This window comes from Pteropus medius, unplaced genomic scaffold (assembly GCF_902729225.1).
Source record: "Pteropus medius unplaced genomic scaffold, Ma_sr-lr_union100, whole genome shotgun sequence".
NCBI lineage: Eukaryota > Metazoa > Chordata > Mammalia > Chiroptera > Pteropodidae > Pteropus > Pteropus medius.
Genome location: NW_024349803.1, coordinates 22,324,431 through 22,338,101, shown reverse-complemented (window position 1 = coordinate 22,338,101; position 13,671 = coordinate 22,324,431). Strand labels below are relative to the sequence as shown.

Genomic DNA, 13,671 nt, shown 5'->3' with positions numbered 1-13,671 from the left:
ATGAGGAGGAAATCCTAAAGCGGCCTGTCGAACGGGGAAGTCCGGAGGGGTCCGAGTTGGGGAAACGGAGGCGGCCGAGCTGGCAAAAGGTCTGGGAGAAGGACTTTGACCCCGAGGCGGCAGGTGACCGGGGCGGTGGGGGATGGGGTCCCAATGGCGGGGAGAGCGGGCGGGCGGGACACGCGGGGGCCCAGGGCGCGGGCCCTCACCTGCGCCGGGAACTCTGTGGAGGCGGCGGCGGCGGCGGCGGCGACCGGTAGCCAAGCCGACGAGTCGAACCAGGCGGTTGCCCTTGCCCGCGAGAAGCCTCAGGCCACGGGCGCCGACGTCCTAATATACAACGGGAGGGACCGCTGCGCATGCGCCGTGGGCGCCGGCTCCTCCGCGCAGGCGCGCCGCGCCCCGGGAGGCAGAGCCGGCGTGGGCTCCGTGGGAGCGGGAGCGGGAGCGGGAGCGGGAGCGGCCCGGCGCGACCCGGCTTCTCGGGGGTCGCCCGCCGGGAGACGTGGGGCCCGCCGGTGGACCGCGCTTCCCCTCGTACCCCTGGCCGCAGGCTCCCTCCTGTCTCAGTTATGCCCGGTTCCCCGGGGAAATCCTCGCCTCGGGGACCCAGGGCCCGGCTGGATGCCTTCCTGGGGTTTGGGAGAGGGGACCAGGAGCAGGTCAGAGGCTAGAAGAGTCCTCTCTGCCTGGGTGGATGACAGTGACTTCCTCTCGCATCTCCTTGCCGCTTCACCACTAACTACCGTGCTTCAGAACCCTGGGTCCCCATTGTGGGACATAAGAGGGCAGCGTGTGAGGGGAAATGCCACCAAGGCCTACGGTGGGGGGTGGTTGTTATAGGGCGGTAAAAACGGGTGTCTAGGACAGAGTGGAGGCAGGGGAAACGAGGGGTTTCGACCGAGGTCTTAAGCAGAATGCGCCCCGCCCAGCTTGCTTTCAAGGCTGTGACCCAGGGCTTCCTGGAGGAGGTGGAGCTGGGTTGTCCTAGGATGGAGTGGGGTTGGAGTGAGGCAATTTCTAGAAAGAGGAGTAGCTAGAAGGAGACCCAGCTGTAGCACTTTCTGGTACGAGATGAAGGGACTTACTTGATGCACAGAAGGAACAGATGAATGTGGAATCCAGCTCGGAGGACCAGCCAAGGGGTGGGGCAGGAGAAACACAGAGCCTGACACATAGTTAGGATGGGACACGTATGCGTTATTATTTTTACTTTCCACTGCGGGCTCTCCAGAGTCCCTTGCCAGCCACCCTGGGCACCAGCTGTGTCTCTGACTCCGTCCCAAAGTTGAGAATTGAGCCATGCCTCCTCTGAGCCTCCCTCTGACCACCCCTGCGGGGATGTGGATCTGGCCTCCTTGCTCCACACCCTTCCCACCTTAACTGGGCTGGGCTGGGCTGGGCTTGTGTCAAGCTCAGAGCTACCTTCCACTTGGGGAAAGGGCCATTCAGGTTGCTCCTTTCTCAGCTGGGCATTAATAAGAGGGACTGAGTCCAGAGTGATGGTGACCAAGGTGTATCCAGGTACTTCTCAATTCTCTAAGTCTCCAGCCAGCTGCAACAGGTAAAGTGAGTCATCACTTGCAGATAAGGCATCTGGGTCCGGAGCGGCACTGGGGACAGTCCAGGGGCCCAGGATTAGGACTTTGGCCTGGGAGTTCAAGGCCTAGCTCTGCCCCATCCTACTTAGGGGCTCAGGGCAGTGCCCATCAGCCCGAGGGGGTCAAGAAAAAGGTCAACACTTGGACTCAGACCCAAGTACAGCTAGTAGAAATGAGGTAAAGATGGTGTTGAACGCCCATCTCTGGGCCTCACTCTCCTTATCTGAGTGAAGGGATCATAATCCCTCCTCTGCCTGCCTCTCAGGGCTGTTTGACCAAAGGCAAAGCAGAGCAGAACTGGAGTTTGGAGCTGGCCGTGGGTTCCAACCTGTCACTGAATCTCACTTGCCCTTGAGAGGGCCACAACCTCTCTGAGGCTTGGTTTTCTCATTGTCAAGCTCTCCCAGCCCTGCCACTTATGGTTGGCAGGAGGGTCAAGTGAAGTCATGGATTTCAGAGGCTTATTGTTTAAACCAACAAGTTTCCAGCCCTCTGGGAGTTTCCTGTTTAATTAAGGAAAAGGCGGGGAAGCAAAGCAAACTTACAGGGCTAATGAAAAAGGATGTTGTAAACAATCGCAGATGGAGGTGGTGGCTGTTACTCCAACAGACACTGGAGGAGGGGGATCCTAGCCACCAGGAAGCTTCCGGAGGAGAGGTGCTGGCTGGAAGGGTGGCTCTGCACGGGGCTGGGAGACTGGTGGGTGAAGCCTTGCGTGCGAAGGGCCCAGGCCTGTCCCGGGAAGCAGTGTGAGTCAACTGGGACAGCTGAGCTGCAGGGGTGCAGCTAGGACGTGGGCCAGGAGGTCAGTCTCAAAAGGTCATAAAAGCCACAGAGCTCCCAGTGTCAGGGCTCAAGACCACCACCAAGGCACTGGGCAAAATGCATACCCACGGGCCACACGCTCCAGTTTGGCAATCTGCATTTTAACCAGGCCTCTCTGCTGGCAATGTGGGGTGAGGTAACTTGGGGTCACATTTTGGGAAATGTTGCCTGAATGTTTCCACTTGGAGACCTTGAAGGGCAAGGACTAAAGCCTTGAGTCGTAATCCTAGCTCTGCCACTTTCTGACTCTGGGATTTGAGGCAAATTACCCCGCGCCCTAAGCTTCAGGTTTTGCATCTCAGGGAGGTTCTCTCTCCACCCATGAAGTCTTTGCAACCCGGCAGTTGATCCCTCTCCTTGGTTTCTGGCCTTCTCCCTTTCTCCCCCTCCTCCTTTCCCTCCAACCTCCCTTCCCCCCCACTCCTGTCTCGCCTCCCTCCTTGGAGCTGCAGTACAAACTCATCACCCTGGGCTGGGGAGGCCAAGCTGCTGGAGTTCAGGCAAGGTCAGGTCCTATTCTGGGGATGACGCTGGGGCCCGGCCTTCCCCGCTGGCCCCAGGCTGCGTCATTGTCACCGACAGGGGCTGCTGCACACAGCAACTGCCTAGTGGTCAAGGCAAAAGGAAAATGTCAACTCCAGCCCTGAGACCCAGGAGCTGTTTCATTCAGTGCCCTTCCCTGAGGGGCCTTGGGCAAGCTTACTGCTTTCCTCTGGGGCTCAGTTTGCACCTCTGCCAACCAGGCAAGAAATCCTGCAGCCTTCCTCTCAAGGAGTCCCAGATGGACACAGGACAGTTTTAAAGATGCTTGTGCTCATTGTGGCCTTGGCCTTGGGCCAGCATCATTCCTTGGGGTCAGAGTCCCAGCTGTTACCAACCGTGTAATTATCAACCAAGGGGAGAGCCTTCATTTCTCTCTGGTCCTGGAGGCATTTAAAGGCCCAAGCAGCGCCCCTTCTGCCCAGGCATGGGGGAGCTGGCACGAGGGAAGGGCGGTGGGGTAGAGTGAGCGGGCTCAGGGCGGACAGGGGCAGCGGCGAGCAGGGGTGGCAGCAGCAGGCCCGCTCCCGTATTGGCTTGGCACTGTGCTTACATGCGCAGCGGCCCCAGAGGTCAGTGTAACGATTAGCCCGTACACGGGGTGGAAGCTCAGAATGGTTAAGTGTCTTGCCCGCGGTGACACAGCTAGTGGGGAGCATGGCCGACCTGCCGGCCTTCCGCCTTCTAGTCTGGTGTCCACCGCAGGGAGTTGAAGCAGGAGGCATGAGGCTGGGGCTGCGTCAAGGATTTCAGGTCTAAGCAGAAGCGTTTCTCTACTGGGTGATGGGTCTCGTTTGGGTCGGCCGATGGGTGTGCCCAGCCTAGGAGCCAGCCAGCGCAACTTGTGGAAGTCACCCACTTCCACGAACTTCCAGGTAGCCAGCCACGGCCTCAGGGGCAAGAGTCCTCCCAGAACCCCTTCTCCCCTGCACCCGGGGCAGCGGAGGCAGCCTCCCGCCCTCCTCGTCCCTCCCTTGGGGGCCCAGAAGGAGGAAAGGAAGCCGTGGGAACTACAGGTTTTCTACCCTCCTCTCCAGAACTCATTGGCCTCCTGCCCTCTGCCAGTTCCCACAGCCATGCCACCCTTTCCCTGTAGTAATCGCCACTGCCTCATTGAATTCTGTCCCCGCCGTGGGCGTGATCCCAGATGCTTCCGTGCGGTTTCTTCTGTAACCCTCACATGCCCTGCGGAGGTGCTGGCGCAGCCCCATGCTCAGAGAGGGGCGGTAGACTCGTGCCTGTGTCCGCCTCCCAGATCCATCCTCTGTGTGCTCCGTGGCCTTCAGCAGTTGGCACGGCCTCTCTGAGCTTCAGTTTCCTCGTGCATAACAAGGGAGTAATACTTTCCGTGACCGTTAAACATTATGTGTCCACTTGGCGAGGCCACGGTGCCCACTGCTCAGTTAAACACTAGATGTTGCCGTGAAGGTATTTTGCATGTGTGATTAGCATCTACGATCGGTTGACTTTAAGTGAAGGAGATTTTCCTCGGTAACGTGTGTGGGCCTCGTATAGTCAGCCTCAGAGCTCTGAAGGCCTTCTGAGCAAAAACTGAAGGTCCCGGGAGGGGGACTTCCCCCACAAGCAGTAACAGAAATCTTGCCTGGGTGTCCAGCCTCCCACCCAGCCCTACAAACTTCAGGGCTGCCAGCCTCCACCGTCATGTGAGCCGATTCCTTAAAATAGATCAGTCTTCCTCTCCATATATACTGAAAAGTTGGTTCTGTTTCTCTAGAGAGCCCTGACTGATGCACTTACCCCATATAGGTTAACCCAAGGACTTGGTGAGACCCTGGGCCAGGCACCAGCACCTGGAAAGAGCACGCCCTCAGTGTTAGGTGGTGGCTTCAGATGGGGAAACTGAGGCTTGGACAAGGGACTTGTCCAAAGTTTCAGAGCTAGAGTCAGGATTTGAGCCAGGCCTGCCTTCTCTCTCAAAGTGTCTTTGCCCTGTCACCCACTCCTTGCCAGGATCCTTGGGTCAAGGTCTCCCAGCGGCCACTGGCGGCCCCCTCACTCCAGAGGTTCCCTTTGGATTTAAAGTCTTCAAGCCGCGGTGGGGGAGGTGAGGCCAGAAACACGTTGGAGCCCTGCTGGCGTTTGGTTAACGGGTTCTTGTGCAAGACCAGCGGGATTGTGACACGCCAAGCTTTATCAGCCCTAGAACTGCCCAGGACCTGCTGTGGCCTTCAGAGTCATTGTGAGTGATGGTTACGCAGCAGCCCTTTTGCCTTGGGGACGCTTCCTCAGCCCGTTCCCCATGTCGCAGACCTAGCAGGTGTGCCTCTGTGCAGCACACACCTGGATGGGCAGCGGCCCAGAGGCCCACAATGGCCAGAGGGCAGAGGGCAGTGGGTGTCCTGGCCTCAGGGGCAGCCATATCTCAGCTCCAGCCCTTGTTACCACCAGGAACACAGCCTGGGGTGGTTAGCCCTTCCCAATTTTCAAGAAAAGCCTCACATCTAGATTTTTATGCGAGCACTGAATTCTTCTTATTTTTTATAACGAGGAAAGTTATTTATCTGAATAGAGAATACTTGTATATGGTAAAAATACAAATAGTATGACAGGGTAAACAAAGAAATTCCCTCCATCCGGGTCCTGCCCAAGACATAGTCATGTCTCCCAAGGTCTCATGGGTCCTTCCAGAAATATCCCACTCATTCATTCATTCAACATTTATGTCGATCACCTACTATATGTCCAGGGCTGCTCTTGTAAAGTACACACCCCTGTGTTTGCTCCTTGTATTTTGTTCTTAATACTGTAGCTTGGAAAGAACCCCCTAACTGAACAGAGGGCGCTTCCTTTTCATGGCTGCGTATTACTCCGCTGCACTGCCGCTTGTGGTTCATGCGCCTAGCCCCTTACCAGCTCTTTGCTGGTTTCCAATATGTTACTCCTACAAACGCCCTTGAACAGCCCTCCTCACGTGAGGTGAGGGCTCCTGTGGGATATTTAGAAAGGAAAGCACTAGGTCAAAGGTCAAATCAAAGGTGGGTCCAACTTTGTTTTCCTCTCCTATTGAATTGCATGTGTTCTTATAAGCAGCCTCAGATCTTTGATGAAGAGCGGTAGCTCTCAGGGATGGATAAATAGCTTTATTCATTCAGCAAATACTTATCGTGCACCTACTGTTTCCCAGGTGTTGAACTAGTTTCCGGGATGGCAGCTGTCAACAAGGCAGACGTCCAGCTTTCTTGGAGTGGACTGTCTACTAGGAGAGACAGATGCATGGTACATACAAGCTCGTGAAAACACGCGATCTCATTCGAGCAACAGCTCGCGCAGGTGGTTTACGTGACGAGAACTGGGACTGCTTTATTTGGGGACTGGGGAGGCCTCCTGAGGATAGGACATTCAAGGTGAGTCCCGAAGGACAAGAAGGAGTCCCCCAGGTGATGACTGGAGCTGGAGCAGGCCGGGCTGGGGAATCCACGCTCGCGGTCACCTCCAGCTCTGGCCACTATGCTTTATGATATGGGAAGGTGAAATATCACCCATCGTGCCCAGCACCAAGGAAGTGTTGGATACATCTCATTATATTGCTATTATTATGACTAAAATATGAGCAAGGTGGCCAGAGTGAGAAGGTGGAGCAAGTGGGCAGCACCCAGAAGATGGGCCCCAGGCTCTCTAGGCCTTCGAGGACCCTGGGGAGGGGGCGTCGGGAGGATCCGAAGGCCTCCAAGCCCTCCAGGCCTCACTGAAGTCCCAAAGGCTGGCGTAGCTGGTGGGAAGGGGTGTGGAGGCAGCAAAGGCAGTCTGAGCCCAACTGAGGGGGCCCTGAGGGCCAGCCGAGAGAGGGACCTTGTTCTGTTTGGGCTTGGGGTTGGGCGACAGCCCTGAAGTCTTGGGGCTCAGCCCCAGCTGAAAGGTTTAGGCGGGGTGACTGTGCCTGCCCCAGCCAGGGGGCCCTGGGGTGGGGGGAGGCAGCCATGACATTTACTCAACGTCCTGAGCCCGTCTGGCCCCATACAGCGGCCTAGTTGTGACACCAGCTCAGAGCTTCCCTCCAGCTAACGGCCACTGTCCCACCGGGCCCTCAGGTTCCCCTTTTCTGAGCCACCCACTTCGAGGTCTGTTGGGACTTTGTCTTCATTGCTCTGACCTGTGGAGGTTGGAGCGGTCAGCAGTTCTGGCGGCTCACAGGCAGTGCTCAGTGAGTGTCTGGAATGAATGAACAAACGAGCAAACGCACACACGCATGCATGAGTGAGTGAATGGAGCGCGTACGCACGTGAGGATTCTCTGTGCGCTGTGTGTGTGTGCAGTGTGGGGGTGGGTTCTCAGGCCTCAGAGATGAGGCCGATTGTGGGCAGGTTGAGTCAGCAAAGAGGCCAGTGTGGAAAGTGGTTGCTGGTCAGCCCACAGCCCAGAGAACCGGACCACTTACCAGGCACCCGGGGGCCCCAGGGAGATCTGTGAGTGTCCCCATCCTGAGCATCCTGCCACCGCACCTCCTCCCGTTCACGTTTAAGTTCACACCGGCCCCCCCAGGGGTCCATGCACCCTCCTCCATGCCTCCCCCGTGCTCACCCTCGGGCCAGCTGTCTCCAGCCTTGGGCCAGGTCTGTGGCCTGTGTGATCAGGACCACACGGAGGCCCCGTGGAGCTGAGCCGGGGGGCCTAAGGGACAGGCCACAGGGCAGGTGGCAAGACTTCCCCATCCCAGACCCCAAGCCCTCTCCTGGCCCTTCTCCCGCTGCCCTCTGTGGCCAGCACACAGGAAGACTGCAGAAGGCCTCCACTCATCTGGGGAGCTGCATTTGGAACAGAGTTTTCTCACAGCCTGCTCGCGTCTGGGCAGAGAGAAAGCCGCTGGCAGCTCCGAAGCGACAGGTCAAGTTTAGGAGTTCTTAGGGCCAAGCTTCCGCCAGGGCAGCCTGCTGGTCATATTTGTGGGTGCACACACTGGACGTTTCTCAAACTTGCACATGGTCCCAGGCCCAGAGGTGCCAGAGTCACTAGCAGCCCCATCTCCAAGCCAGGCAGCAACAGATACACGAACAGCCACACCTAGCCGCAGAGTCACGTCGTTACGAGCAAACACATGAGGACAGCCACAGCGCACCCGGGGTGCGACACCGCCGTACGTGGCGTCACATCCACGTGGGCTGAGCAGAGCGGGGTCACAGGATTGTGTATGCTGCCGCACCCCTCGTGCTTACCGCCACTCCCCCACAAGTGCTCACGAGCCCCCTGGGATGGGACCTCACTGTCCCTTCCCCTCCCGCATCCCCAGTGAGGGCAGGCTGTGATGAGCGCTGACTGTCCCTCCCTCAGCCTGCCTCCTCCGTGGCAACTCTGCTCAAGGGTGTCCAGATGGGCCTGTATTCCTCTGAACGCATCCCAACTGACCAGCGTGGACCCAGGGAGCTGTTACAGGGCCTCAGTTTCTCCACCCGTTTAACAGGGGCATGAACCTTGTGGTTCCAAGTCTCTTCTGCCACTCATGATGGGGACAGCGACAATCTTGTGGCCCCTCTGGCACTTCTTGGGCCCTGGGCTCCTCGGAGCTGGGCTGTCTGCCCCGAGTCTCTACTTGAGCTCGTGGCCATAAGCCCCTTGCCAATGAATGGGCCCTTGGAGCAAAGGACAGCCCAGCTGTGCCTAAGGCCCCAAAGGGACCACTGAGGCAGGCCTGATGCTCGGCCATTGGCAGGGCCAGAGAGGGGGCTGCCCAGCTTGGAGACAGGGGACCAGTGGGACTGACCCTGGGGGACCCGCCCAAGCCTTCTCCAAACAACAGTCGACAAAAAGAGCCTTGTAGAGGAGCTGCCTCCAACTCAGCCACAAGCTGAGGTGAGGGGGCACTCGGCCCGCCCGGGAGAGAGGAGAGACGGCCAAGGCCAAGGCAGCAGCCCCCCACTCTTCCCCCTGTTGTTCTCTGTCCTCCCGGACCCCTGAGCGCTTGGGCAGCATGGGAACCACCCAGACCCAGTCAGGGAAGCCATCCCGTCCACCGAGAGATCCGTATACTTTCTGAAGGGTGGCCGAGTGGTGGCTGCGTGCCAGGTGCAGTGTGGGGGCGTGGTGCGGGGGGCGCTTCGCAGGTGTTCTCTGACAAAAGCTGTTCTATTGTCAAGTGAGTTAGGAAAGCCTGTTGTGTAATCCAGCCGGGCTGAACAAAGGTGAACCTGGTTCGTGTTTGCGGGTTCTGGCAGAGCCTCGCACAGGCTGTGTGTTGCCAAAGCCCAGGGGTCCAGTGGGGAGGGGCCGATAGCGTGCGTGTCCCCAACTTCTCAGAGCCTCTGGTGGGGAGAGCGCTTGAGCCACACTGCGTGAGGGGCCCGGGACACTCCTGAGGGCTCTGCGCCCTGCCTGGGGTTCCGGACTCAGCAGAGCTCCTGAGAACCCGCATTTCTCTAAGTTCTCGGGGCTGCTGCTGGGACTACGCTGGACAAACCCCTCATATTGTTGCAGAGAAGCCCGAGAGAGCCCCTCTGAGCAAGGCTCTCCTGTGGCCCCCCTGCCATTCAGCAGAAGCCATGGAGCCCGCAAGGCTCACCCACCTAGATGACACCTCCTCCTCCCCATGCTCGTTTTTCTGTCCCTTAAACCCACCCCGCGAATAACCACCTTGGCTTGGGTTCGCAGTACCGTCCCATCTGCCCCGTAATGCTCCTTCCCCAGATCTCCTCCCTCCCGCTTCGTTCTCACCCCCAACCTCGCCCTTGTGGCCTTGCTCTTCTGAGAGGCCTCCCGCGGCCCTGCGTGCCAGCTCTGAGGCTGTGCCACCAAAGTGTTCTTGGCTCCATCCCAGTGCTGAGCACAGCGCTTGGCAAAGGTGGGGAGGGGCCCTTAAATGAAGGGGGCCCAGAGCAGCCCTGGGGATGGGGAGCCTCCAGCAGGGCTGAAGCGTAGGCTTCCCAAGCCAGTCGGAGCGGCTGGGAGCCCTCACGCCAGAGGGCGTGGAGCGAGGTTCCCTGCTCGATGCCATGGGTGGGGTGGGGTAGAGGGAGAGGGGCATGGGCAGGGGCGGTGGGGAGTGCCCCGTGGAAGGCTGGGCTCTGTCTCCGATTGCGTGAACCTTATCAGTGCCGACCTGCACCCTATCATTGAGATTCTCGGACACTCGGTCTTGTTGACACAGCTCCCCAGAGGTCATGGCAGTGCAGGTGAACTCAGTTCAGGGAGCTGCCCGCGGTGACCCTGACGAGTTCATAGCACGTTCTGTGCCCGGGGGTGACCCCAGTAAGCACCTGAGGGAAGGAGCCCAGGCCTGTCTAACTGCCAGGCGCAGGAGGAGTTAGGGGAGGGGTGGGGGTGTGGCAGACCCCCCTCCCCCACTGACCTCCTCCTCTGGGAGGTAGGTGTGGCTGCCCAGAGTGGGCACTGGGGTCGCTGGGACCTGTCTGATTCTCTGTCCTGCCTCCCCTGACAGTGTCCGTGTGGGCCGCACCCTGCCCCCTGCTCTCCTGCATCACACCGAGGCCATGGGTTTGAGTAGCCTTGGGGGTGGGGGATGTGAACGTGTGTACGACGTCAGGGGTGGCCTTGCTCAGGGTTCCCAAGGAATCTTCCGATGAGCAAGGCTTTGACGTTGGAGTCCTCCTGCCCAGGGAGCTGACGTTAGTCCCTAAGCCTTTCTCTGAATGGCTCTGCGTGGCAGGCGGGCTGCAGGCTGAGGCCCCCGGGTCACCTGTCCCGGCCCTCCTGGGTGTAACTGCTTGAGCGGTGTTTGGCTTGTCGTGTACTCGCACCTGCACACCTGTGTGCACACGTGAGGGTGTGGCACCTGCAGGAAAGGTCTGCCACGCTGAGCTCTCACACTCTTTCCCCACCTGCCCGTCTTTTTTGAGCTACAACTTACTGAATCTTACTGTGTGCCAGGCCTGTGGCTTAATCCTTGCAGCAACCTTATGCCCTAGGGGTGCATCCCTCCCCCCAAAAGATAGATCGAGGTCCTGCCCCCAAGTCCCTGGGAATGTGGCCTTATTAGGAAATAGGTCTTTACGGATGTCGTCAAGTTAAAATGAGGCCATACCGGGTTGGGGGGGCCTCCGCCATGACTGCTGTCGCTCTAAGAGGGAAATTTGGGCACAGAGGGACCTCGAGAACCGGCCACGTGAAGGAGGAGGCAGGGATTGGAGCTGTGCTGCCACCAGCCGAGGAAAGCAGGGGCTGCTGGAAGCTAGGTGAGCCAAGGAGGTGTCAGTCCTTCTTAGGGGTTTCCTCAGGGGAATGGTTCTGCCGGCACCTCGACGTCTGACCTCTGGCCGCCAGAACTGGGAGAGATAAATGTCTGTTGTTTTAAGCCGCACGGTCTGTGGTGCTTCATTACAGCAGCCCTGGGCAGCTGACACCCTAGCTGCCGTTGGGATTTCCACATGGCCTCCATTTTCCCCTGGGAAATCAGGCTCAGTGAGGTTAGGCTCTTGCCCAAAGTCGCACAGCAAGTCGGTGTCACGGCCTGGGGTTGGAGCCCAGAGATTTGCACAACACCTCCACAGCCCCCAAACTGTCACCTTCGCCCTTGGCTCCATCCCCTGACCTCTTTAGCACTCTCCCCTCCCCCCCCCACCCCCTTCCTCAGCCTTCGCCCCCCCCGACACAGCCTCAGGGGAGACACCGTGCCCTTCCAGCTGGGGGCCCTCTCATCTTCCTTGCTAGCTCCTAAAGACTTCCAGTGTCCAGGCTTCCCCAAGCTCTAGCTCCCTCCTTCCCTTCCCCAGAATGCTTCAGGGGCACCCCTCACTGTCCCCCGCAAGCCCCACGGTGGCCTCAGTCTTTGATGCTGCTCGCAGCTGTCCATGTGGAATTCTGGTACCCCACCACCTGGCCCCCCATGCCCACCGTTTATGCAGACAGGATCTCCCCGTGGCCGCCCCCTTTCTCCCGCTGCTCCCCAGGACTCCCGGCCCAGGCCTGTCCCCAGACCTCTCCCCTTTCTGAGGGGCTTCTCTGGGCTCGTCCCTGCTGGGGCCTCTCAGCTCACTCTCTGGGACGCGCCCTTGAGCCCTCAGACCCCTCCTGTGTCGCTCCTTGGCCCCCTTCCCGCTTCGTTCCCAGCTTTCCCTCGCAGCCCCTTCCCCTACACAATGGCCGTCAGACACAGCAAGGAGACCTGGCAGTTCCCCCTGCCCCTTTCCATCTGTCCCCGGCTCTGTCCCAGCTCTGTCCCACTGTTCCTGAATTCCTAAACCTTGCTGAGACAGTAACCTGCCACCATACCTTCCCAAAGGGGAAGAGCCCCTGGCCAGTGTCATCCTAGGCATGTCCCCTTTGCCCTGAGTCAGTCGCCTGTCACGCTTAGCGCTTTGCCCGGTCCGTTCGCTGGGCTTCCGGTCCCTCCCCAGCAGCTCGGCCTGCAGAGTGGCCACCGCGGGCACAGTCCGCACTCTCCACTGCCCGCAGGACAGAGGCTAGAGGCCCCTGCGTGGCGTGTGAGGCCTTCCCCCACAACTGTCCAGGCTCTCGTGGGCAGCAAGTTTCAGACAGAGGAGACTAGTGCCAGTGCCTCCTCTGCGGCAGGGCCTTCACTGTCTCCCTGCCCCCCGACTTTGACACCCCTTCCCCTGACCTCCATCCCGGCCCAAGGGCAGAGCTTCTACTGCTCAAAGAAGCTGCAGGTTTTGTGGGGCACATTTGGTACAGGTCTGGCATGATGTGGCAAATTTTGAGACAAATTCGATGTTATGCTGACCTTCCCCTGGACCAGCAGAGGTTTGCACAGGAGGTCACTGGAGTTCCTATGTCCCTGTGACAAAACAGGGCACCAGAACCTACCCACACCCCCGGGCACTGTGGTGCACACAAGCCTGGCTTCCTGCTGCCACCACAGTAGACCCATGCTGAGGGCTTTCTTTGCCTCAAAGCCCCCAGGCCTGATGCAGGACAGGCTGGAAGTGATGGCTCCTCACCCTCAGGCAAATGACCCTGAGACATGTTCTATGCCGTGCTCCTGAGCTCTCCTGTGGGACCGGACCTGGTCACCACAGTGGTATCTTGCTCAGAAACTCACGCTTCCCAGGCTGCTTCCCCTCCCCCGTCCCACTTCCCACTAGAATCATCTTCCAAGTGAACTAATTACCCTTGAATCCTTTCTCAGGGTCAGCTTCCGGAGGAACCAAACGAAGATGCACGGGCACAGGCACGTGTGTGAGGAGTCCCACAGAGGCATGCACACACGCAGCTGAGGAGGGAGAAGAAAGAAAATGGAGTCACTGTAGTCAAGTTGCTGAGTTACTAAAATCAAGAAGGTTGAGGCCCGAGGAAATGATTTTGTTCTTGCTTTGATTAGCTTGGGAACTTAAACTTCTGAACTCCAGTTATGCCAGGAGGTGTGAGGTGTGTGTGTGTGTGTCTGTGCGTGTAAATCCTGATTACTGCTTGAAGAACTTAGGATGTTCACTGATAACCCTCTGATTACTCCTTGAAGAACTTAGGATGTTCACTTGTCCACATGCCCAACATCCATTATACAGACCATGTGACATCTGGAAGGTTATCACCTTGGACCAATCCAAAGGCTAAGAATTCGGAAGTGATTCTTCTTACGAATGTACCTTTTTTTGCATTACATAATATTTTTTCAATTTTTTAAAGTACAGTTGACATACAGTATTACATTAGTTTCAGATGTACAGAATAAGTGGTTAGATATTTATGTAACTTATGAAGTCTAGTACCCATCTGACCCCATACATAGTTATTAAAATACTTGACTATACTCCCTATGCTTCACATCCCCAGAACTATT

The 13,671-nt window shown here is 58.1% G+C and overlaps 1 protein-coding gene and 1 long non-coding RNA gene across 4 annotated transcripts in view; one reads left to right on the top strand and one right to left on the bottom strand.

The window, feature by feature from the left end:
- Positions 1-363, bottom strand: part of ALAS1 (5'-aminolevulinate synthase 1) — a 5,583-nt gene extending 5,220 nt beyond the window's left edge. Inside the window, exon 1 of one of the 2 annotated variants that reach the window (XM_039837929.1) lies at positions 210-363. In XM_039837929.1, coding sequence (XP_039693863.1) covers positions 210-361 — 152 coding nt within the window. In that variant the 5' untranslated portion in view covers positions 362-363. The remainder of the gene's footprint in view (positions 1-209) is intronic. The other variant, XM_039837930.1, reaches the window with a different exon arrangement.
- Positions 7-13,279, top strand: LOC120582422 (uncharacterized). Of its 2 annotated transcripts, none has more exons than XR_005647557.1 (3): positions 7-123; positions 6,112-6,203; positions 13,021-13,279. It is a non-coding gene; the product is annotated as an uncharacterized LOC120582422 (long non-coding RNA). The 2 variants fall into 2 exon arrangements; XR_005647556.1 differs by lacking the exon at positions 7-123 and adding an exon at positions 1,634-2,557.
- The last annotated feature ends 392 nt before the right edge of the window (positions 13,280-13,671 follow it).